Here is a 24579-nt window from a genome sequence, read left to right as displayed (position 1 = left end):
CTTGGAAGTTTGCTGAACTAACGTGATGAAGTAAATCATTCAGAGGAGGGGGTGTAGTCATCATAAAAACTGACATGAATTTTCTTAATAGTACCCTCACAGGTACTTAACTGTGACCTTAGGACTTAATGGGAAATGAATAATCATGCAGAAATAAAGTGACTGGGTGACTCTGTGTTTTGTGACTAAAGTATTTTGGAGTGGTTGTGTGTCTTCTCAGGAAGAATATGGAAATTTTAAAGGAGGACTGAGAATTACCCTGGAGATACAGAAAAAAAATCAAGATATGAGGCTTAAGGATGTCAAGATTGAGAAGTGATTTTGGATATAGCAGTGATACACGAGTTAATTTGGAATTTAAACACATCTTCTAGGAAGTCATATATCTCTGCTTGCTGTTTTAAATAGAATACAGCCAGTAAATCTCATATATAAAATTCATATTTTTTCATGTGTCAGTGTCTCTACACATTGATCAAAGGCTAACTTGCACTACAATCACATGCAAAAGAGCAAAATATCCTGTTGCTTACTATCCAGCTCATGTCTTAGTAACTGTCTAGTCCCACTATGTGAAGCTCACTGTGGGCTAGCAGATCTGTCTGATGGGCAGCATGGGGTTTAGTGATGTAGAGAGAGAATAATTAATTAATTAATTATAAAAAGAGCCCACCCATCTCCTAAACAACAGCTATTGAGTTTTATCTGATCAGACATAGCAGTCAAGTACCTTGCTATTTTGCTGTACTGCCTCTGTAATTTTTTTCTGTATTAACTCTGTAGAGCCAGACCGTGGCCCTTGAGTAGCACTGGGAGGGAGAGCACAGAGCTCCTTACTGCAAGGTCTCCCTGCAGGGCTACCAATATGGCTTGAGAGAAGTGCACATTCTGTGCTAAAGCCATCCTGAAGATAGGCAATGAGGTGATAGGGTGTAGTGGTTAGCACAGCACACCTCTGTCCTTCTGCTCTGGCCTCGAACATTTAGATAAACAATGCAGAAAAAAATAAATTACTTTTTCGTTCTTCTTCATCAAGGCAGGTGATTTGACATTTTATCTATTGCATCTGCCCAAAAGACAAAGTCATGAGAGGTGTATTTGGGGCCTACTTGTTTAACCTGGAGGATGTGCTACGTTCTGTTTTCTAGGACAAATGTGGACTCTGGCCAAGCTCTGAGCCTGGCTCAGGTGGTGCTCCTGGCAGTAGGAAAGGAGGAGTGCCCAGAAAGGCATGGCAGCCTGTGTCCCTGATGCCTGCTCCTTTCCATGGGAGGCTCCTTCTTGCATCCTGATACCTGTTGGAATAAATCCCGATGTTCTTGTGAGTTGGTAGGAGACATACTCCATTTCCTGAGATTCCCAAGTATGTATTGGATCTTAGGGCCTTGGGAATATTCTACCAAATTTTGTCTGTATGTTTGGGGGCTTAATATTTGCAAACCTCTCAATTTGTACCTTAGAGATCCTTAGCAGTGAAAGCAAATAGGCTTGTTCTAGAGGAGCTGAATGATAAATCCTTACAACAGTGTTGGAAAGAAAGCTGTGACAGGAAGAAAAACATTAACAAGTGTAACTGTAGAGCAAGCCTGATGAGAGTGAGCTTGCTTCTTAGATAGCACTTGGGATATTTTAGGGCCTAATAGATATTCCAGGGAATGACTCAGAGCCCTTCGTCCACTGTGGAGGTGCTTCTTAGAATCATGGAACAGCCCAGCTTAGAAGGGACCTTGAAAGATCAACTGGTCTAAACTTTTGTGGGAGAGGGAGCATAAATGAGGTTTGTCTAGTGCTCTTTCCAGCTGGACTTTCCAATTGCCCCATTTTGGAGATTGTTGCAGTTAATGTTTGTTCTCACTGTAAAAAATGTCTTTCCTATAGCAAGATTTTTTTGATACCTTAGAATTTACTGTCGTTTGGATTTTTGCTTATCAATTTCATAGTCCTGCTTGCTGTGGCGTTTTTAAAATTGTTACCCTATTCTTTATGCTTTACAAACATAGTACTTTTACAAATTTTGTTAATTTTGCACCATATTTTATGTTTTTCATGGAGACTGTGGATGCAATGACAAACTGGATGGTTAGAGTGTACTGCTTTTATCAGTTGGAGGGGTCTTTGCTAATCTATTTACTTTAAAAGCTCTTTTAAAGTTCCTCACAGGCTTGCATTCAGATCTTATACATGCTTGCTTTGTGACTTCCTATTCTGTTTCTATTCTTGGAAATTTTCAGTTTCTTTATCCACCCCATCCCTGCATGAATAGTCAGTTATATAGCTTGCCTTACATAATTCAAATTTAAAGTCTAGTATTTGCCTTTCTTTTGGCATGTACCCATGTTTTAGGAAGTAGATACTGATGTTCTTACTTAGATTTATCTTGAAATGCAGGCCAGTAGTATACTTTAGTGGTTAAAACAAGATTTAGTTCTCCCATAAATTGAGATGCTTTGAAGCAGAGTAGAATTATTTATTTGTGATACAGAATTTTTATCCAGGGATGGGAAAATACAAAAGGAGGGTGAAAAAAAACAAGTGTTGAGCATTTTAGAGAAGGCCAACCAAAGAAAGGAGATACTCCTAGGTCTTATGGGTGCTACTCTCATTCTAGCAGAGACAAGGAAGTATGAGGGCAATGGTCAATAGCGCAGCAAAATCTGCAAAGAGCTGAAGTCAACAAGAAGATAAGGATGAAGTACTGCATACTGAACCATCTACTTTTGATTCTAGTCAGTCTCAAGCTAGCTTTCTAAGGGAGCAATACTTACATATTTTCACATTTTACAGGTTCTGTACTCTGCATTCTTCAGATATAGGGGAACTGATTGTACCTTTCTCCAAATGTGTTAGTTATCTTTGTTGTCTTAGTATGTTAGCTTTTTAAAAGCCACAGTGTTAGCTACTAAAATGTTGTCTCTAGTGGCCAACTTCTTTTCTTTACCTGTCCTCTGACTCCTTGAATGTATTGTTTGATAAAATTGTCAGACTTGCAAAAGGGCTTAATCCAAAATTCCCTGAAGAAAGAATCCTGATTTCCTGCTGAAATGTAAAAAAGAAGTACTGTCAAGCAAAGAAAATTATTTTCTTATAAAACATCTTTTATTACAGAAAATCTCTCAGTTCAGATGCAGTGTGATAAACAACTAAATAACAAAAGTGTGTTCTAAAAGTGTTCTTGCAGTTAGCAGTGCATTATGGATTGCTAGAACTGAGCAATTTTAGGGGCTTAAATCAAAACACCAAAGTTTGCAGGGAAAACTGCAGAGAAGTTTTCTGTAAGATTGTTTACACTGTCTATGGAGAAGTTGCTAACTAACAATCTGTACTAAAGTGCTAAATATTTTGTTAATAAATTATACCATAGCCATATGCTGTGATAGTGCCTTGGAAAGAAGAGTATTAGCATGTCTATTTTATACCCTGTTTTTAAATGATAAATATATTTGTTATAGACAGGTACAGCTAGAGGCCTTCAAGGAGAACATTTATGCATTACAAAGAATTCAAAGAATAATCAGGGACTAGAAAATGCAAGCAATCCAATCTCTGATTAATTTTGTGAACAAAAAAAACCTTAAATATTTGTAGGTACTTTCTTTGATATCAGAAAGTTGCTAACAGGAAGTTTTTGTGTATTGGAATACAGGATTCATGGCTAGTAGTTAAAACAGGACAAATTCAGGCTAAAAATAAACTTAAGATTGATTGTCAGAACAGTTAACTACTGGAATGGTTTAAGAAAGGCAACATTGGCACTAGCAATTTTAGAGTAAAGACTGACCATTTTTCTAGAAGATGTCTTCTCCAATTCAGCAAGGACTTAGGGAGTCTTGTGGCCTGTGTTGCAGGAGAAGGTAGCAAGGAATATCCTGAAGCAATCCTTCCTGACACTGTATGGCCTGATTCTCTGAACCCTTTTCCTTTTCAGCATCTGATGGAGAGAAACTGAAGTAAGAATGGAAGTGGCTCCATGGAAGAGATGAATTAGAGAGAGGATAGTTTGAATGTAATGAATTGAATCCAGTGAAGATGGAATACAAAAAGGAGTGAAAAAATGTACCAGGGAAATTACTGAGGATAGAGTGGATATTAATGAAATGAGGAATATCATGGTCAGATGAATCACCTGTGAAAAGGCTTAGTTGAATATTTAAAATTGGATTATTGAGGAGTATTTTTGATACTTATCTAATAAACACCTGAATCTCTTTTCATGACCCTCAGTTTCTATCAACAGGGAGAAATAAGCACTCCAAAGGTGAGATTCATCTGACCTAGTTAAGACACCTGTCTTAGGAGAAGATTATTGTCTATATGTGCTCAGACCCAGCTGTCTAAGTACTAGATACCTGTATGATGACAGCCAAATCCCCTTTCACTGTTAGAAGATCAAAAGGAAAGAAGGTGATGGACCAGTGAAGAGGCACAAGGGCTAAGGGAGGAACACAAGGGGCAGCTGAAGTTAAAAAGCTAAGGGAAAGGAGAGAGGACTACACTTGTAGTTGAGCACTGCTCTGTGCTCCCTAGGAAGCTGTACTCAAAGAGCTAAATCACATATTTATGCAGAAAGGACTTTGTTCCAAGAGGGCTGTACTTCAGTGCTGCCTTTATTGCAGCTCCTACTCAGACATCAGGAATGCTGTATCAGTAGCTATTGATCATATGGAGATAGAGCAGGATTAAGATTAACAAAGGGACAGGCTGGGGATTAGGAGACAGACCAGAATCAAAGTGTAAGGGTTCTGCACCCCATAAAGGCTAAAGAGGGCCTTTAAGATAACAGTGTGCCTTACAGCAAGTCCAAAACTTCTCCTGCCTGAGCCAGTCTTGCTCTCTTTTGGTGTACCTATTTGTTTGCCTTTGCACTGTACAGGGATAGATTGAGAAAGCAGGAGAATGTGAAACTGAGGGCAAAGGAGCTGGAGCACTTATTGCCCCAGTCATCAAATTGTTAAAGAAATAGAACAGTAGTTCACAGGTTTCAAGCAGCCACCTGATTTTGAAAGCTCCATGAGAAAACATAAAAATTCCTTTCCTTCCCTCTCACGGAGCTTGGTTTTTGATTGTAGTTTTAGCTATTCCATTCCCCCCCCCCAAAAAAAAAGAAAAAAAAAAAGAAAAAAAAAAGAAAAAAAGGAAGTGGTGTAGTCTTCTAGCTGGATTTATTTTCTTTTGTTCTAAAGGAGACATTGTTTGGCAATTTTATTTTTCAACAGGAAGTGGTAAATGGGCTGATGTGTTTAATGAAGTTGAGATTCACTGTAGGAGTCCAAATTCCTTTTTTGTTTTACTCTCTGTAGAATTGAATATCTTATGTAGATAAAATCTCAATAAAGATAAACCATTCAAGCAGATGTGAGCAAAGAGCTGAGAATTTCTGGGCTAGTGTAGAGAAAAATGCCTCATAGATTCAGTGGTACTTCATGCAACTAAACAGTGGTGTGGGGCCTTAATTTTTGATCTTGTGCACATATTGGAAGAAATAGTAGAAAGAGAAGCTTGGATTTTGAAGTAAAATAATTTAATTTTATTTTTGAATGTTGGGCCTCTGGATGATACTCAGCATAAGCACTTGAGCACACTTAATAAAAGTCCTGAATACTAAATACTTGTGAAAATTAAGACAGTGACCGAATGTTCATGTAGGAAGTTTACTTCTGTTATCTACTTTTGAAGCAGTTGCCCTGTTGTGTATTGATAAAATCACACTGATCTATTGAAACATGCTTGTTTTGTTTGTGGGGTTTTTGGTTTGGGGTTTTGTTTGGTTTTGTTGTTGGTGTTTTGATTTTCTTTTTGTAGTTGTTTTGCAGTGTTCTGTTTAATCAAAGACTGCTTAAAACAGGGTGCAATTTGCCTGTAGCAGTCAGGACTCACCTGTGGCCTTAGAGCCCAAGATCTGCTTCCTTGGGAGATCTGTCATTTCTTAACACTGCACTGGAACACAGTGAAACCCCATTAGATGTAAAAGATACTGAAGAATTTATCTTGCCATTTGACTTTAGCAAAAGTAGTCCTATATATGACTGTAGTAATTGCATTGTTCTCAATTTTCTGTTGTCATAGAAATTTGAGAGTACCAGAGAGCCAAGATTTTACCCACTTGGATTCTGAAGTTGATGATGATTGTGGATCAGGTCAGGTAAATTAAGTGAGCAAGAATCAAGGAAGGTTACAGATATTTGGCAGTGTGTCTGAGGGAATGCTAAGTTTTATATGACTACACATAGATAGCATTCAACTTGTTTAACTTAAACCCCCTACATTTTCTTATTCTGAGGCCTCAATTTTACACTTAATTTGGTTTATAGTGATACAGAGGTCTGTTGCAAAGAGCAAGATTAATATCAGAGGTGTAACAACATTAGTGCAGGAATTATCCATTGTATTATTAATTTAATAAGTTCAAAACAAGCATTATTAGCTTGTTGAAGTGACCAACTTCATAGGCTTCATATTGACAAACCCTTGTTAAGTTGTTTAAAAGGAAGAATTTTCACTCCCTTCCCCAAGTATCTCCACTGTTGATTATTTTGATGGGAATGAGTTTTTTATTAGATTAACAATTCTGTTTCTTCCTGAGAAGTTTGTAAAAAGGGAAGGTACTTTTTGTTGTTGCAATAAATTGGGTTATAGGGATCGTTCTTCCTTAAGTGTCATGAAGACAATTGACAAATGTCTAATGCAAACCCAGAGAAAATACATCCCACCATAACGTTCGCATAACAACCCCCCAAGAAGTCATTTTTTGGTTAAGAAGAGCAACTCAGAAAGAAAGTAACACAAAGATTAAAGGTCTTATTTTACTAATTTCATTTCTCCAAGGTCAAGAAATGCACAGAGGAGTAAATCATTATACTTGCTCCAAAAAAATATTGTCATTTTCCTCTTTGTGGCACTTTAGAAAGCATATTGTATGGACTAACTGGGAATGGAAAACCTTAGAACTGTAACTGTATTTTGGTAGTAATTAATATCTCACTAAGATTTTTTAATACCTAGATGAACTATTTTGAACCAAAGAAAATGCTTTTGATCCTGAAATGGAACAAAGTTTTATTCCACATGTGCTTTAACCAATTTTCCAATTTTTAGAGAATTGCATTTGCTATATACCTGTGCCTGTTTTAACTCCTGTTGCTGTGCTATAATGATATCCCTGACTGATATGGATGAGTATGAGTCTGACAGAAAGCCTTGTGTACATTCTTTCCCAGTGTTAAGCTCAGGCTTTTGCAATCTGTGGAAAGTTAGTGCAAATACTGTGCTCCACTTCCTTCCTCACAGTAAGATTTTGAAGTTCTGGTTTTAGTCTCTCATGTCAGATCAGGATATGCAGCAAAAAAAGAAGTCTCAAATCTCTGTTGTGATGTGTAGGATGAAGTGATGAAGAGCTCCAAGAAGAAGTGGGATATCTAGATATGTAAAGTAACACCATCTAGTGTGATGAAGAGAGTTCTCTAGTCTATTATTTGTTTTTTAAATTTTTGTGGCCCTCAAACGTAATTTTTAGGGAAAGGGGGAAAGAAGAGCAACAAGGTGTCTTTATAGATGTTTCAGGTGCAACACAGGACAGGAGTTTTCTTGGACTTTATTGGTAGCAGAAGATGAGAGTTTGATAACCTATGAAAGACATGGAAGGAAAGATGGTGGAGGTGGTAAGAGGCAGGTGGACCACTGCCCTCCTGTGCTGCTTGCTTGAATGATGACATGAAGAGCTGTTTCTAAACCTGCTTGAGCTTACTTACAGACCTGCTGTACCTTAGTCCAGCTTCCTCATACAACTTTTGTCATCACACATTGTTTTCTGGCCACCCCCTTGTGTAGTACATCACGGTTGGACCTGTATGTGTTGATTTCTGGTAGTTTTAGCTCTTCATTGCCACTTGTTTCTGGGTTTGGCTTTACATTCCTTTTAGTCTTTGCTCTGAGACGCGTCAGACTACTGATTCCACCATTGCTCGCTGCCTTGTCTGCTGGGAATTCTCCTGGGAGCCAGGGAAGAAAAGACCTAGGAAAGGAGTGGGGAAATGGCAACGTGGGGACAAAAGAGAAGCAGATCTCATGACATTTTTTTCCTTACAGCACATGGCCCTTCACGGTTTCCATGCAATATAGCCTGTCTTTTGTTGGCTGTATGCCAGGGGAGGATTTTCAAATGGTCTGTTAATAAACCCTGATTGAGTCACGAAAGGCTGTTCCAGCTCTCTAAACCTGGCAAAATTGGGGTTTTGTTGTGTGGTGGACAGCCTGGTGGGGTCACATGCTGGTGACCAGCCCTGCTCATGGCAGAGGCTAGGAAGGACAGTGGTGAGGGCCTGATCCTGCCCATGGCACAAGGTGGAGAGGAATAGACTCAAATGGGCCAGGGCTATGTCAGACGAAGGGTTTTATGTTTTAATATTTACAGGGATTTCTCTTAGCCAAAACAACACAAAAGGGAAAGCAAAACAAATAGTGAATTGTTTTCAGTGGATATCAATGGCCTAATTCTCCTGATGTCAGGGAGAAGCTGATGAATAAAGCTGCAAAGTCTGAAGGATGTGTCCTTGACTTCTGTGCATGCTGCACGCATCTGTGTGCCCAATGTCAACTGAGACGTGCCTGACACTGTATTTTCTGGATTAAAGATTAGTGATACCAAGCTATAGGTACAAAAAACCCCCAGTGAAATATGAGTCCTTAGGGTAGAAGGGAACCTGAGGCAATTGGCATAGAGATTGTAATCTTTCTTGTCCTGCTGCAGGATATACAGCCTTAATTTTAGGGTCTCTTTTGTAGTTTGAGGCAATCTATATAAAAAGCTGACAATGAATGTACTTTAATCTAGTGCAGAGGCCCAAGTATGATGCTTGATACAGTGGGAGGGCTGTACAGGATTTTGGGAAAAAGGAGCCGAATCTGTATTCTGTTTATCTGAAAGGAAGCCCTGGACATAGGTTCAGACTGAGGAATGAGATGCTGGAAAGCAGTGCTGCAGAAAGAGACCTGGGGGTCCTGGTTGATGGCAAGTTGAATTTGAGTCAGTGCCCTGGCAGCCAGGAGGACAACCTGTGTCCTGGGGGGCACAGCTCGGGGAGGGAGGTGATTGTCCCACTCTGCTCTGCACTGAAGCAGCCTCACCTTGAATATTCTGGGCAGTTTTGGGTGCCACAGTAGAAGAAAGTTATAAAGCTATATCATTCTTTTTCTTTTCACTCTCTAAAGAGAGTGTCCCAAGGAGGGCCACAAAGAAGGTGAAGAGCCTTGAGGTGAAGCTGTGTGAGGAGTGGCTGAGGTCACTTGGTCTGTTCAGCCTGGAGGAGACTGAGGGGAGACCTCACTGCAGTTACAGCTTCCTCATGAGGGGAAGAGGAGGGGCAGGCACTGATCTCTTCTCTCTGGTGACCAGTGACAGGACTTGAGGAAACAGCATGAAGCTGAGTCAGGGAAGGTTTAGGTTGGATATTAGGAAAAGATTTTTCACCCAGAAGGTGTTTGGGCATTGGAACAGGCTCTCCAGGGAAGTGGTCACAGCACCAGCCTGACAGAGTTCGAGAAGCATTTGGACAGCACTCTCAGGCACATGGTGTGACTCTTGGGGTTGTCCTATGCAGAGCCAGGAGTTTGACTTTGATGATCCTTGTGAGTCCCTTCCAACTCAGAATATTCTGTGATTCTAATGAAAGGATTTGATACATGTGCAGAATTTTAATTTTTATTTTAGTGTGTATTATGAAGATTATAACTTGGGTTGGAAAAGACCTTAAATATCACCTAGTTGCACTCCTCCCCCCACTGCTTTGCCTACCCCTGCAGTGGTCAGGGATACTTTCCACTGGAGCAGGTTGTTCAAAGTGCCATCCAGCCTGGCCTTTGGCACTTGTAGGGGTGGGCTATCCACAGCTTCTCTGGATAATCTGTTCCATTGTCTCACGGCTCTCACAGTAAAGAATTTCTTCCTGGTATCTAACCTAAACCTACCCTCTTTGAGTTTAAAGCCATTCTCTCTTTTACTGTCACTCCATACCCTTGTAAGAAGTCCCTCTCCAGCTTTCTTGTAGGCCCATTCAGATACTGGAAGGATGCTGTAAACTCTGCTCGGAGTCTTCAGGCTAAACAACTCCTCTCTCAGCCTAGATAACTATTTAAAAAACCAGAAATGTTTCAGTGCAGCTGTTTTGAAAAAAAATATTTAGAAACTGAGGAATAATGTCAATCTACAGCTTTATTTATTTCAGTTAATTCACAGTCAGTAGTTAAATCTACTAAGTAGATTTGGTAATTGTAGTAATTTAGTAATTTTATTAATAAAACTGTGAGGTTTTATTAATAATAGAAATGTAAATATTATGTAACACTATCTTTGCCTGAAAGTTATATATTCCCCCCGGTAAGCCTCGGGACCTCAGGCATGTAGAGTGTAGCATTTATTTATCAGTCCTTTTCCATTAGCATTAGGAAATAGTGAAATAAAGCATAATGGGATTCTGTGCGAGGCTGTGACCACAGCAATGCACTAGATGGCACTGTTGGTTTTAGTTTAATGCTGCCTCTTCTCGGGAACTTGTCTTAATTAGCTCCTTTTGAAAACAAACATGCTGTTTCAACAGAGGGTCAGTGTACATTGTTCTGGGCTGCTGCTTTTATATTTATAGTCATGTAATCAATATGTTGGAAGGGTAATTAATTTTTAACTTCAAGCCAATTGTAGATCAAATGCCACAAGAGTTACTGGGTGGAGACAGTTTAATTTCCTTTGAAGCAATGATACTGATTAGCTGTAAGGGGTTTGCAGTGAGTTGCTAGAGATCCAGAAGACCTTTTGCTTTGAAATACTGGTGTTAACTTTAAAGTAACACCATTACTGTGATACAGATTAATGAGTTGTGGCGTAATTCTGATAAAGTTCTACTCATTTACTATATTTTGTCATGTCAATTCCTATTTCAAAGCAGCTTTATTTGCTTTGACTATTCTGTTCCTATCAAAGGAATGGTACAAAGTAAGCATTAGGTTGATCAAACTGACTTTCTGCTTTTTATCCCTGTTCTCTCATTATCTGTCTTTGGGGACTCTAGAGGCCTATGGTAAGGATGAGATGTGATCATCTGTACTACAGCGTACAGGAAGGATGGCATGAGAAGCTGGGGTACCTTTTGAAATCTCTCCAGCCCATGCTTGTCAGACAGGCTGGTGTCCTGGCCTCCTGTCCCTTTCTCCTATTGTCTAGGGCAGCTCTGTTTGTCTCTCAGGTTCCTTACTTGGAGATACTTGCTAGCTTTCAGTGCTCCTCCAGTGCTTTCAGCCCATCCCCTTGATGCATCCTTGTCCTCTGAGCTAACCTTCCTTGATCATATTTTCATCTGTTCACTCATTCATCTTCTTCTTTGTTCTTCAACATTCAAGCAAACTGGAATCACAGTGCTCAGCTTTCTATCCCTGTCTTACAACTTTAACACCTTCCTTCTCCTTTTTGTGATCAATATATGAGCCATTTTCATGGATAGGCTATTGATCACTTCTCTGGCTGTTTGGATTCTTTCTGATCTTGTGTCTTTGCTTTCCATTACATAAAAATTTCACTACAGGCTCTAACTATCCACTCTTGAGCAAGTCTCAGAGCCTCTCTCTTCTGTCCTCATCTTTGTTGATCTCTTGGCTGACTTTTGATACTTTCTTCGTTTAATTGGATTTCACGCTGAGTAAAACCATGGGCACTGGTTTAATCTGAAATTAAATTTTTGTTTAGTCTAACATGTAAAAAATAAGGTCAATTTCAAAATAAAAAAATATTTCCGTTTTTCTTAAAAAAGCCAGCCTCTTGTATTTTTATGTTTAAACTATTAATTTAATTCAGTCTGCCCTGAGCAAATATTTCTGTCCTTTCAGGTCATACTTTTGAGTAAATCTTCTCAATTAATGGAACTATGTTACTGAGCTGTGCTGCAAATGTCTCTGATTTCTGCTGGAACCAAGAACAGCTCTCAGTACAGATGGACACAGCCATCAGATATTGAGACTTGTCAGAATTTTAACCTTTTCAGGAAGACAAAACATCATAATTGGGAAAAAGATCAGCAGAGGTTAGGGTCCATGCCATTACATTTTCTGTCAGAAATTAATATTTTGACTAATAAAAGCAGGACTGCAGTTACTGCAGCAGACTGTTCTGTAGACTGTAGCCTACAGTTGTTTGTAAGATATTAGATTAAGATCATGAAATTTATTCTAGTTTTGAGACAAACTAGAGATGGATATATGCAGCATACAAGAAGACTGAAAACTCAATTATCATAACCACAAGAACTGAAAAGAAAAATCTGGGCTGTCTTCCTGTCTGCCAGTTCTACTGGATCCATTTTTCCAGTGATCTTAGTCACAGTGCTCCAGAGCAGTACTTTTGTCAAATCTGACCATTTTAGGGGGTGGTGGGGTGGCAGAAGAACATATCCCAATGTATTTATACAATAGAGAGAGCTGACGTTCAGTGTATGTGCCTGTGAGTTTTAACTGCTGTGCCTGTCTTTGTACAGAACATGCCATTAACAGTGTGCATGTAAGCACTGCTGAAGAAACACCTTCTCTCAGGAGTTTGAGACAACTTCATCCCTTGCCCACTGGCTGCAGTATCACAGAGCTCTCTGTCAGGGTCAGTGGCCTCAGAGAGCGTTTGTTAGAGGGAGACACCTCCCAAGGCTTTGGGCATTTTTTCCATGCACTAGGTTTGACATGAGGGAGTGAGTGGCAGGAGTTGTTGGTACAATATTGCAAACGTGGAGCATCAGTGCGTCTCCTCCCTCACCTACCCAAGTCTAATGTTTCCATCTTTCCAAATATCATAACTTCCTATTATACCGGGAACAATATCTCTATTGTGCTCTTAGCTTTGCTCTGCTTCCTGAATCTGGCCTGTTTTCTGCCTGACCCATCCATGAATAAGTGCTCAAGGAATTCCTTTTAGTACAGCTCCATTTTTAGAAGCCAGAGAACTCTCATTCTTTGCTATTGCCTGGCTGCATTATGCAAGTTATTCAAAGTTAATGGATCAAAGTTAGTTAAAATAGAGACAAAGGAAGTGTGAAACCACTAAATACATAAGTATTCAAAAATATGTATTATGTGAAATGAATGTAATATTCTTTTAATGCAGGCTAAAGGATGAAGGATTAGGGTTCCAACTAACTTGAGTTCCTGCTCCTGGCTTTGCTGTAGCTCCTTGGTTAAAAGTTGTCCTCTGGAGGCAGCTTTCCTGACTGCAGTGGTTCAACTAAGGGAATCACAACAGAATGAGTTAGGGGAGGGACACCATCTCAAGACAAAAGTAGGATACAGACTTATAAAAAAGAGTACTGAGTGTATTGCAGACCCATCTAACTTGTATGATCAGAAAGATCCTCAAGCAAGATTTTATTTGCCTCGTTCACACCTAGAGCCACATTTCTCAATGTGTTTGTGGAAAAAACCTCTAAGCATGTAATGTGCTGTAGTAGGTTGTTTGTCCAGGAAACTTGAGTTATATTATTGGTGACTTAATTTAGCCATGAGCAACACAACCACTGACCTAATCACTCTATGAAGTGGTACATTTCAAGAGTACCAAGTCTATCTTTGGGACCGCACTTTAGAAGTAAAGAAATAAAGATAGACTGGGAAGAACTAGCAAGAAGAAACTTAATATGTTAAGAAAATAAAGGCTATGACTAAGGGATGAAAAGAAGTTTTTAATCTGAGAAGAAAAGAGATTAAGATGGGGCATCTTTGCTTAAATATTTTCTATAGATAACCTGACAGTTGTTTGTTGGCTATGTAGCCAGTGTTGGGGCAAAAAGAAGGATATGGGTTTCATACTGAGTGCGAAAGATTTAGAAAAGAAATCCAGGAACACTTTTTACAGTATACAGATAATGAAACCTTGAAATCCTTGTATCTTGTACAAGTGGATTTATATATAAAAAAAAAAAAATAGACAAATGTTTGCCAGGGCAGCTTAAGTGTGTTCACCCTATCTTAGTGACATGGGTTGAACTAAATAATCTCTGGACACATCTTCCAGCCCTGTATTTCTGTGCAGGTGCTTTGAAATATATTTATGAAAAGCACTCTCTTCAAATAGGAAGTAGTATTCATTATAATAAAGGAAAACTCATATCTCCAAAGTTGTTTCTTTCTGCTAATTCTCTGGTCAGCTTTCCTCCTCAGGCCTTGGCACTAGGCATTATCATAGCAGGCTGAAATTTTCATTAGCTGTTTAATAAGAGGGGTATTTGATTAGAAACATCATGAAAAGAAACAAGGAGGCTTTTATGATGACATTTCTACAATTTTCAGTATTTCCTAATCACAAATAATTTTGCTTATAATTTCCTTAACAAGCCTTCCTAAGGGTGATTGATTTTTGAGCTGCATGCCGTGATCTGTATTACTGGTTAATATCTTCATGTTGAACAGTGTACTGATGTTAGCTGATCATAGAGGTAGGATGGATTTGATGCTTTTTAACAGCTTTTTATCAGTTTTCCCTTCTCCTGAGTTAAAAATGATTGTAGGCTGAGGAACATCTCTCATTCTCTGAGCGTAGCTTGGCTCTGTGGAAGATGTGATATATATGCAGTCTGTACCTAACGAAAACCCACTGCACAATCTAAGTGTCTGCATTTGTGGATACCTTTCACATGCACGAAAAACACAACACTGGCATTGCAAAATATAGATAAGCCAAAGCAGCAGCCCTCTATTCAGATCCCCTGTATCTGACAGCTTACTGCTCAGTTCTGCTTTGCTACTGAACAGAAGTTCCCTTGCAACTGTGCAAATCTGTCACTTTATGCTCAAATATTTGGAACTTGCAGTACATCTGGAAAGTGAAAAGATGCTGGGAAGTGTTTCAGATTTTGCAGTTGAGCACTTCAAACAGATGGCTTTTTTCCAGAGAGCTCTTCCAGCTTTTAAAATTACTCCTCATAAAATTTGACCTAACTATTTAGGGGTATTAGTAAGAGTGGTGGGGAGGAGTGGCATTAAACTTGTAGAAAATAGTGTTGGGTACCTTGAGCAGTAAAATCCTTTGATCTTCTTGCAGTCTCTAACTTCCTGATTGTGGCCAAATGTAGGAATGATGGACAAAGTTTCTATATTCTCATTCAGGTGATAAAGGAAGTTTGATGGGTTGGTTTTTGCTGGGGTTTTTTCCACTGAAATGAGACCTTGTTGATTTGAATTCAGGTTGAAAATACCAGAGTGTTGATCCTGTATGTTGTACTTTATGAATGAGTCACGAGTCTGTTTTAGACTGTCTGCTTGGCAGACTAGTGCAGAAGCACAATATGACAAAATATGATCTAAACCAAGCATTTCATTAAGCAAAGACATTTGTTATTGGCTTTTCAATAAGGGCCATTAACCTTAATGGACAATACTTTCCCTGCAATGAAGTTACTATTTTAACACCATTCACTATTTTATGCAGTAAAATATATAACTACAAAAATTTTATGGTAAGTACTATAAGGACTTTGGAAGGGGAGTCTTGGGAGAAGTGCTGTGTCAATAATGATTTTTTCATCACAGTAGTAATAATATAAACATATTGTTCATCGCCATCCAGACTTATCTTCCTATTTAGAATTATCTACAGAGAATAATATTGGGTAATTATTTGTACACAGAACCTCCATGTGATTATACCTTCTTGGTGGTGTGAAGATACTAGGGGCAGGAACCAGAACAAAGTATTTGGTAAAACAGTTTTGGCAGACTGATGAACCCTCAAGTACTGCAGAGAAATGTAGTTTCTGCCAAATAACCCAAAAATCAATTTCCCTTGAATCAAACTCAGCTTTCAGAAGACACAAAACCTATTTCAAGGTGCCCAGAATGGCTAATAGAAACTAATTCTCTTCATTTATCCAAATGAATTGGCAGATACATTTTGAAGCTCTTAGATATATGGAATAGATTTAAACATATTTTAAAAGAATTAACTTTTTATTTTTGTGATGGTCTTAAGAACACCCTGCTGATACAAATTAATAATAATATATTCCTAGCAAATGTATTTTATTACTGTTATTGCAGACGTACTGGCATTTTTCAGAATATTTTGGAGTAAACTTAATATTCATAAAAAGGAGTAGAAATAGTTCTTACATAGACAGCCTTTGTTTACCTGCATTTCATACAGCAGCCCAGGTCACACCTTTCAATGAGGTGAGTTTGTTTTCATCACTTCAGTGACATGATTCATGGGAACTGCGTGGCCCTGACAATTTTTTACCCTCTGCCCATCTGATTGAGAGCTACTGTTCAAAAATTCTGACTGTAGCTGCAACAATCTGGTGCTCAAAGTATGTGGAGGACACAGCAGGGCTGGAGCATTTTCACAATTATTGAGCTATTGACCTTAGAGGGAAATGTTTCAATGCTGTTGCAGTTCTTGTGGCCAGGTGGCAGATACATCACACAGACACAGCTAATGATTTAATAGACCAGGCAATTTCAAGAGATACATTTCCAGTAACTGACAATGTATGAAGAAGCTATTAATTTAATTACATTTCTCTGCAAAATGCAAAAGTCACATGGTGAAAGTGTTTTTAACTTCTGATGATGGTTGTCGTTCCTGTAGCAGTCTTTTCTTCTAAGGTTTGCTTAAAGGAATGTGCAATTGGAGTTGGATGTGACTCACTCCTTGTTATGTTCCACGTGCTGACGAGGCTGTATGTATTGTCACATCTTCCCATGTGTTTGCCATCAATTCCCTGCCATGAGCTCCAACAGGCTGCAGCCCCGCTGTCTTTCTTAAATTGCCTTTATTTTATATTGAGCAACACAAGATAGAGAATATACTAATGTCTTCTGGAGGCTTTTTTTCCTTCCTAATTGAATTTCAAACTCTATTTTTAGCAGTTGCGTTCAGTTTTGTCACACTTGCAAAGCATGCCAACTGCCCCAGTGAGCCACAGCCTCCTGGCAGCTGAGGTGTCCATGTTTGGTCATGCACCCTAAAGTTTTTGGCAATAACATTTTTCACATCCTAAGGGAAGATATTCAACTAATTTGTGCCACACAGGGTCTCAATGTGTGCTTGACAGTTAGAATCTGGCAAGTGTTAATGCATGGTGTTTGTAGAAATGCACAGAGCCTCAGAGGCCTGAGCAAGGCTGACTTCCCTGCTAAATTTTAATGAATGTAACAAAACGCTTGGCAGATAGTGATGAACCTCCAAACAGTACCGGGCTGCATCAAAGTACTTACTACGGAAACAGAAAAGAACACAGAAACCAGAGGGTCTCCCTGGGCTGAATGTGGCAAGGATAGGGCTGAATATGGCAAAGATGTACCTTCTGCTGAGGGTCTCTCCCCAGGCATTGTGTGTAGGGAGGAGGCTGCTGGCTCTTGGAAGAAAAGCATCAAAATTATTAGTAACAGCAGCCAGGGAAGCAGATTTTCTTACAAAACAGAAATCTTTTCTCTTCTGTCCCTCAGGAGGTCATGGAGTGGCTACAAGTGCTTAACCTTAATCAGAAAGACTCTTTTGGTATCCTCATGGGAAGTGCACCCGTAGTGTTAGCAGGTGGATGGGGATTGCAAAAGGAAAATTCAGGTTTAGTGTCAGAGCACAGCTCTGGGATGAGAAACTGATTTCCACTGGGCTGGTGTCTGTTGAGTCAATAAAGTTGTTCTGAGTTCTCCCTGCTGCCTGTGAGATCACAATTTCTTGTAAATGTTTTTACTAATCAGTTTGGCACAATCCTAAGATTTCCTGTGTCTTTCTTTCATGCTCGGAATACTCAGTTCATGACCTGTTTGTTAAAAAGAATGAAAATTGGAATTTTCAGGAATAGATGTTTTGCTTAGTGAGTAAAAAACCCATTATGATTTCTATTTCATTTATCTGCTCTGACCTTTTCCTCTGATATAGTATTATGGGTATAATATTATGATATAGTATTATGGCCGAATCCCAGAAATGAAATTTCTGAAGGAAGAGTTTCATCTTTAGGTATAAAATTATTTTGAGGCCCTTTTGCAGTTTCTCACCTGTGCTGGTTTTGCCACTGCAACCTCATAATTTATTTACCTAAAGCATGTAGGTCTCTTCTTCATGACTGATTCTAAGACCAGAGACAGAAAATTAGCAATATGCTAAGCCTTAGCAACCCAGTGGTACTGTGTACCATTTTCCTTTGTTTTGGAAACCTTTAATATTGTTGGATGTATTAAAAATCTTCCTTAATAGAGGCAAGTTAGTCTCGATGGATTAAAAGTCTTCCTAAATACAGGCAAATGACTCTCAGTGGTTGAGTTAATAGTGCATTCAAAAAGCTGGTGTGAAATCAACAGGAAAATTTCTGTGGGGTGAGGATATCCCTCCCTATTTTTCAACCTCTTGGCTTTTGTGTAGGGTATCTGTTATGCAATGTTTTGACCATGAGACCCATCCACTGTTAATATTCCTGCGGTGGGAAGCCTGCCAGTGTAAGTCAGCTGCAGATCTGCTGCAGTGTGTACCTGGTATAATCAAAATTACTAGGATGAAAAACGGAGCATGGGAAGCTTGTGATTCTGTTGACCCTTTCAAAAATGCAATATATAGCATCCCAGAGAAGTCATGAGGAGTAATCAGAGGAATGTGTTACAAATCTGGTATTTAAGTTCAGATCATCATTTGACTGTGTGTTACACTGGTTTAGATTGAAGAGTCTGGTATTAACAGCAGATTGTGTTAAAACCTTGGAGGTTTTTTACCAACTTTTCAGGGAAATCCTGAAAATGTATTGGAAAGTAAATGAAATATAAATAATTAGAATAAAAATATTGATCGGTCTTGTGACCTAGCAGAATATTTTCATTCTTAGTTACTATTTTCAATGCCTTTTTCACAGAATAAAAGAATATCTAGGGTTGGAAGGGACCCCTAGCAATCATTAAGTCTGAACTTCTCCCTGAAATGTACTTTGAGGTGAAACTGAGATACATATTTTTTGTTAAGAAGTAAACGCATCTGGAGAAAATGTGTTTTGGTGTTTGGTTTTCCTGCTATTTTGAAATGGCAAGAGCATATAAATGCTATTTTTAATCAGTTGAGATCACAGAATTAACTAGGTTTGAGATCTTTGAGATCATCAAGTCTAACCTATGACCTACCACCACTTTGCCAACTAGACCATGGCACTGAGTGTCACATCCAGTCTTTTCTAAAAACACCTCCAGGGACAGTGACTCCACCACTTTCCTGGGCAGCCCATTCCGATTCTCAGTCACTCTTTCTGTGAAGAACTTCTTGCAGCCTAAACCTGCTGTGGCCTAGCTTAAGACTGTGTCCTCTTGTCCTGTCTCTGGTTCCCTGGGAGAAGAGGCCAACCCGCACCTGGCTAAAGCCTCCTTTCAGGTGGCTGTGGAGAGCAATAAGGTCTCCCCTGAGCCTTCTCTTCTCCAGGCTAAACAACCCCAGCTCCCACAGCTGCTCCTCACAGGACTTGTGTTCCAGACCCTTCACCAGCCTTGTTGCCCTTTTCTGAACATGTTCCAGCATCTCAACATCCTTCCTAAATTGGGGGGTCCAGAGCTGGACACAGCACTCAAGGTGTGGCCTCACCAGTGCCAAGTGCAGGAAAGGAATCACTTTCCTAGTCCTGCTAGCCACACCATTCCTGATCCAACACAAGATGCCACTGGGCTTCTTGGCCACCTGGGCACATACTGCCTCATGTTCAGTCTGCTATCAATGAGATGATGTGCACTGAAATATTTTTGAGTTAGGTAAGTACAAAATGAGATAAGACACTGGATAAGTAAGCTTGTAGGGTCCGACTTAAGAGTGGCACGGGACAGTGTGTACTGCAGTGTTTGTGGGGTACCCACTTAAAATACTCTTCACAGAAGGAAACCTGTGAATTCAGTGGGAGACATCTCATGTAACTGGGAGGACATGTGTGGAAGAAGGGTGGGGCTGGCTCATCTTGCTTCAGAAGAACCAAGAGCCCTGCAGATTTTTCCCTTCAGATGTCACAGATACAAAACACCTTGCAGACATTAAACGTAGGGTGGATGACCCTGAGGGACACAGATTCAGGTATTTGAAATTTCTTGTGGATCACGACTGATTAGGGACTTGGATACCAAACACAAGTGCTGGCATCTTTGTTGGGTCACGCAGGTGCTCCTTATGATAATTAAATTCCAAGCTTCAAATGCCACCCCAACTTTAAGTGCATCAAGAATTGTATAGGTACAGCCTGTGGTTAGGCAAGAGGCTTCCTAGTCAAACAAACTATGCCACAGTTGTTGATGACAAATATTCAGGATCTTTCTCTGACGTATTAATGGCCAGGAGGCTGATGAACTGTGTTAGATTTATTGGTGCGCTCTGTATTTTCAGGTTTCTGAGTTTTTTCCCCTCTCTCCTACAGCTCCACAGGTTGTTCTTCCCATGTTACTCAGAAAAAATATGGACAGATTGTCAGTTTAAAAGTCAATGTGAACAGTAATAATAGCAATTGGAGCTTGAAGTATTACAATAATTCATTTTAATAACATGTTTATTTGGTCATAACGACAACTATAAACGTAAGTACCATCCAGCTCTTTGAAGATATATGAACTTACTAACATCAAATCTTTACCAGAATCACATATTCTTACAGGTGTCCCAGACACAACATTAACTTTATTAATCAAAAGTTCATAAATAGTAAAAAATGTCCTCTGTTTCACATTGCAGCGTTCCTCAAGCATGTACGTACAAGTTTGGAGTAACTTCTCCAAATCTATGTGTCATAAACTTCCTTAGCTGTTTTAACAACCATAGAGATGATTATTTTTGCCTGCAGCAAAGCCTTTTGTCCTTGAGCAATCTACAATTAGTATCACTCTCAGCAGACATGAAAGTTCATTTCTGAAATGAAAGTGGTGATGAAACACAATACAATATTATCTGCTCATAGCTTGCCTACACACTCTGCCCTCATTATAAATCTTTCAGTTATAACAGTCTCCTGTGAACAATATATCTCCCCTATATCAGTTCTTTATCTGTATTACCTCCCTTTGAAGATCTTAAAATGGTTTGCCTGCAGCAATGGAGATATTAGACTTACAGTGGAGTGTGTTTACAGTCAGTTCTTTTCCTTTTTAATATTTACACAGTATTCCTTAAGGTTGCTACAGTTTATGAATCATGTACATTGACATACGTTTTCTGAAATGTTCACAGTGCAGTATTTTGTGGCCTAACCAAACTTCGTAAATGTCATTAAAAATAAACTTTTTTTAATATAAAAATAGAATACTTTATGTGTTTACACCAGCAAACCCAGTTCTATCCTATTCTAAACAAACTATACAGTAGTATGCACAGAATTCCACAGGAACAGAAATGACATATGATGTTTGCCCTAAAGTTATAGTACTCTTCCCTAATGAACAGAAGTTTTATTTACTATCTCTTTTCAAAATTGTTTCTCTGGTCATAACTGCGCATTAAAAGTAGATAATTCACTGGGTTGTGTGATCCAAAAAGAGAGTAAATAGGGCCTAAAGCCATTCCTTCTTTTGATCAGTCTCCTCTGCTCCTCAGGGCTGGTATGAAGAAGTTACTGATATGCCTGCTACGGTGGTGTCTTTTTAGGTCAGGGCTGCCTGAACCACCTCTGCTCCTTACATCACTAGTTCCGCCCAAGGGTAGGTGGCAGAGCTTCAGCTGCTCCAAGTGACTCACCAGATAGCAGCCTTCAAGTTTTAATTCTGAGTGATTAATTGCTTATTGAAAGAAATGGAGGCTTTTCATTTTTCAGCAAGAGATCTGTTGCTATAGACTGTTGGACTCAAAGAAATGGTTGCACGTTGGAATAATGTTAACACTAGGAATGGTTTAAGCTAGTTGATTTTCCTTTTAATTTTTGTACCGTCTGACTATACCAGAGAACTAGTAAGACATAAAATCATAGAATGGCCCAGATAGGAAGGGACCTTGAAGATCATAAAGTTCCAGCCACTCTGCTGTGGGTACATTGATAAATGTTGAAAATTCCAGGGATGGGGCATCCATGGCTTCCCTGGACAACCTGTTCCAGTGTCACCACCCTCACACTAAAGAATTTTTCCCCAATATCTAATTTAAACCTACTTTAAATCTAATTTAAACCTTTCAGTTTAAACTCATTCCCCCTTGTTCTGTCACTTCATGCCTTTATAAATAGTCCTATTCCATCTTTCCTGCAAGTTCCCTTCAGGTACTGGAAAGCTGCAATTAGATCACCCCAAAGCCTTCTCTCTTCCAGGCTGAACAATCCAAATTCTCCCAGCCTTTCCCCACTGGAGAGGTGCTCCAACTCTCTAATCATCATGGTTGATGTCCTTCCTGTGACGGGGCCCCAGAGCTGGATGCAGCACTCCAGGTGGGGTCTCACCAGAGTGGAGCAGTGGGGCAGAATCCCCTCCCTTGAGCAGCTGCCACACTGCTCTTGATGCAGCCCAGGATACAATTGGCTTTCTGGGCTGGGAGGGCACGTTGCCTGCTCATGTCCAGCCTCTCATGCACCCCAGGTCCTTCTTGGCAGGGCTGCTCTGGATCTGTTCCTCCTCCAGCCTTCTGTTGATGCAGGGATTGCCCTGACCCAGTTGCAGCACCTTGCACTTGGCATGAGTTAAAACTCGTGGCATTTCCACCAGCCCACTTCCTGAGCTTGTCCAGTTCCTCTGGGTGGCATCCCATCCTGCAGGTGTGTCACTGCACCTCTCAGCTTGGTGTCATCTGCAAATCTGCTGAGGGTGCACTTGCACCCTTTGTCTATGTCATTAATGAGGATATTCAGTAACACTGGTCCCAGTGCTGACCCTTGAGGGACACCACTCATCACAGATGGCCATTGGGACTCTGTGCCACTGGCCACTCTCCTATGGATGTGACTGTCCAAAGAACTTCTTATCCATCTAAAACTCCACCCATCAAATCCATCTCTCTCCAGTTTAGAGAGGATGTTGTGGGGGGCCATGGCAAAAGCTTTAGGGAAGCCCAAATAAATGATAGCTGGTAGCCCTTCCCTTGTTCACTGGCGTAGTCACTCCATCACAGAAGGCCACTAGGCTAGTCAGGCAGGGCTTGCCCTTGGAGAAGCTGTGCTGGTGTCTTGAATTCTGGTGAAGGGCCACCTTGTCCTTCATGTGCCTTCTAGGAGGATCTATTCCATGACCTTCCCTGGCACAGAGCTGAGGATGGCAGGTTGGTGGTTCCCAGGGTTGATCTTTGTTCTCTTCTTAAAGATAGGTACACGGTTCCCGTTTTTCCAGTCACCTGGGACTTTCCCTGACTGGCATGACTTTTTGAATATCATGGAGAGCAGCTTGGCAACTGCATCAGCCAGTTCCTTCAGAACTCTGGGATACATTTCATCAGGTCTCATAGACTTGTGCACATTCAGGTTCCATGGGTGGTCATGAACCTGGTGTTCGCTTACAGTGGGAGAGGCTTTGCTCTCCCAGTCGTTATCCTGTTGTCCATCCATTCAAGAGGTGTGGGAAGAGATATTGCCATTGAAGACTGAGGAAAGAAAGTTAAGTACCTCAGACTTCTCCTCGTCCATCAGCATTGTTTAACAGAGAGGGAACACCTTCTTTGGCCTTACTTTTCCAATTAATGTACCTCTAGAAGCCCTTTCTGTTATTCTTTGCATCCTTTGCCAGGTTCAGTTCCAGTTTTCTCTTGGCCTTCTTCACCCACTCCTTACTCAATCATACTTTTCTATACTTATTTTACTGCATGCCGTTTCTTGATTTTGATTTCTGTTAAGACACCATGAGGCCAGATATCTTGGCTGCCCACGTTCTTAGAAGCCTTGTTGATGTAGTTCAAAAATCCAGAGTTTGCCCCATGTGGAATGAAAATACATTTTAAACTCGTGTAATTCGCATTGCATTTCTTGGCCTTTTGTGTGAAAATAATTTCTGCACTGCTCATTATCCTAAAGTACATGCACAGTACCAGTCCTTCCAGCTGTACTGATTGATATTCTGCTTTCATGGCATTAATGAGGAATCTTTGTTCTTGGGTCTGAGCACACATGAATGACAGTTTGTGGGAACTAGCTCTGGATGGTAGAACACCATATTTCCATTTGGTAAATCGATGACGTTCTCCAAATACTTGGAAATTACTGTGATGGTTTATGGAATCCTGTATCCTTAAACAATATAATATTGTGTCCTTTTACTAGTGCAACTTGGGCAACAACATAAACATGTGCAACAGTGTTCTCACAAAGACCGGGTAGTAAAAACTAGTGGACAAAATGTTTTGCTTTTTGTTCATACAACTAAGAATGGATTTTCCTTAATTTCAGACAAACCCGTCATGTGTCAACATCCATGTCTGTGTTGTCTTGTGATGATAGAAGAGAAGGATAGGGAGCAATGCACTTCACATTGACATAAGTAGCATTGACATGAACATAGTGTTCCCCAATAAAAGTGGAGAAGATTGTTGATATTTTTGAAACAAGTTCAGAAAATGCTGGACGCATCTCAGGTTTTGGATGCCAGCACTTCAGCATGACTTCATACCTGCCATTAAAATAAAAGAAGTGTTCAGTCATGAAACCACAT

The 24579-nt window shown here is 39.9% G+C and overlaps 1 protein-coding gene and 1 long non-coding RNA gene across 10 annotated transcripts in view; one reads left to right on the top strand and one right to left on the bottom strand.

Moving 5' to 3' along the window:
- Window positions 1-24579, top strand: part of LOC134550236 (uncharacterized) — a 36775-nt gene that overhangs the window by 1782 nt on the left and 10414 nt on the right. The gene's annotated exons all lie outside the window — the stretch shown is intronic.
- Window positions 20502-24579, bottom strand: part of MET (MET proto-oncogene, receptor tyrosine kinase) — an 89597-nt gene continuing 85519 nt past the window's right edge. For all 7 annotated transcript variants that reach the window (XM_063396715.1, XM_063396717.1, XM_063396716.1 and 4 more), the window contains one exon: window positions 20502-24537. In XM_063396715.1, coding sequence (XP_063252785.1) covers window positions 24327-24537 — 211 coding nt within the window. In that variant the 3' untranslated portion in view covers window positions 20502-24326. The remainder of the gene's footprint in view (window positions 24538-24579) is intronic.

The sequence above is a fragment of the Prinia subflava genome, chromosome 4 (assembly GCF_021018805.1).
Source record: "Prinia subflava isolate CZ2003 ecotype Zambia chromosome 4, Cam_Psub_1.2, whole genome shotgun sequence".
NCBI lineage: Eukaryota > Metazoa > Chordata > Aves > Passeriformes > Cisticolidae > Prinia > Prinia subflava.
The sequence above is the reverse complement of the archived record's forward strand: the minus strand, read 5'-3'. Positions and strand labels throughout refer to the sequence as shown.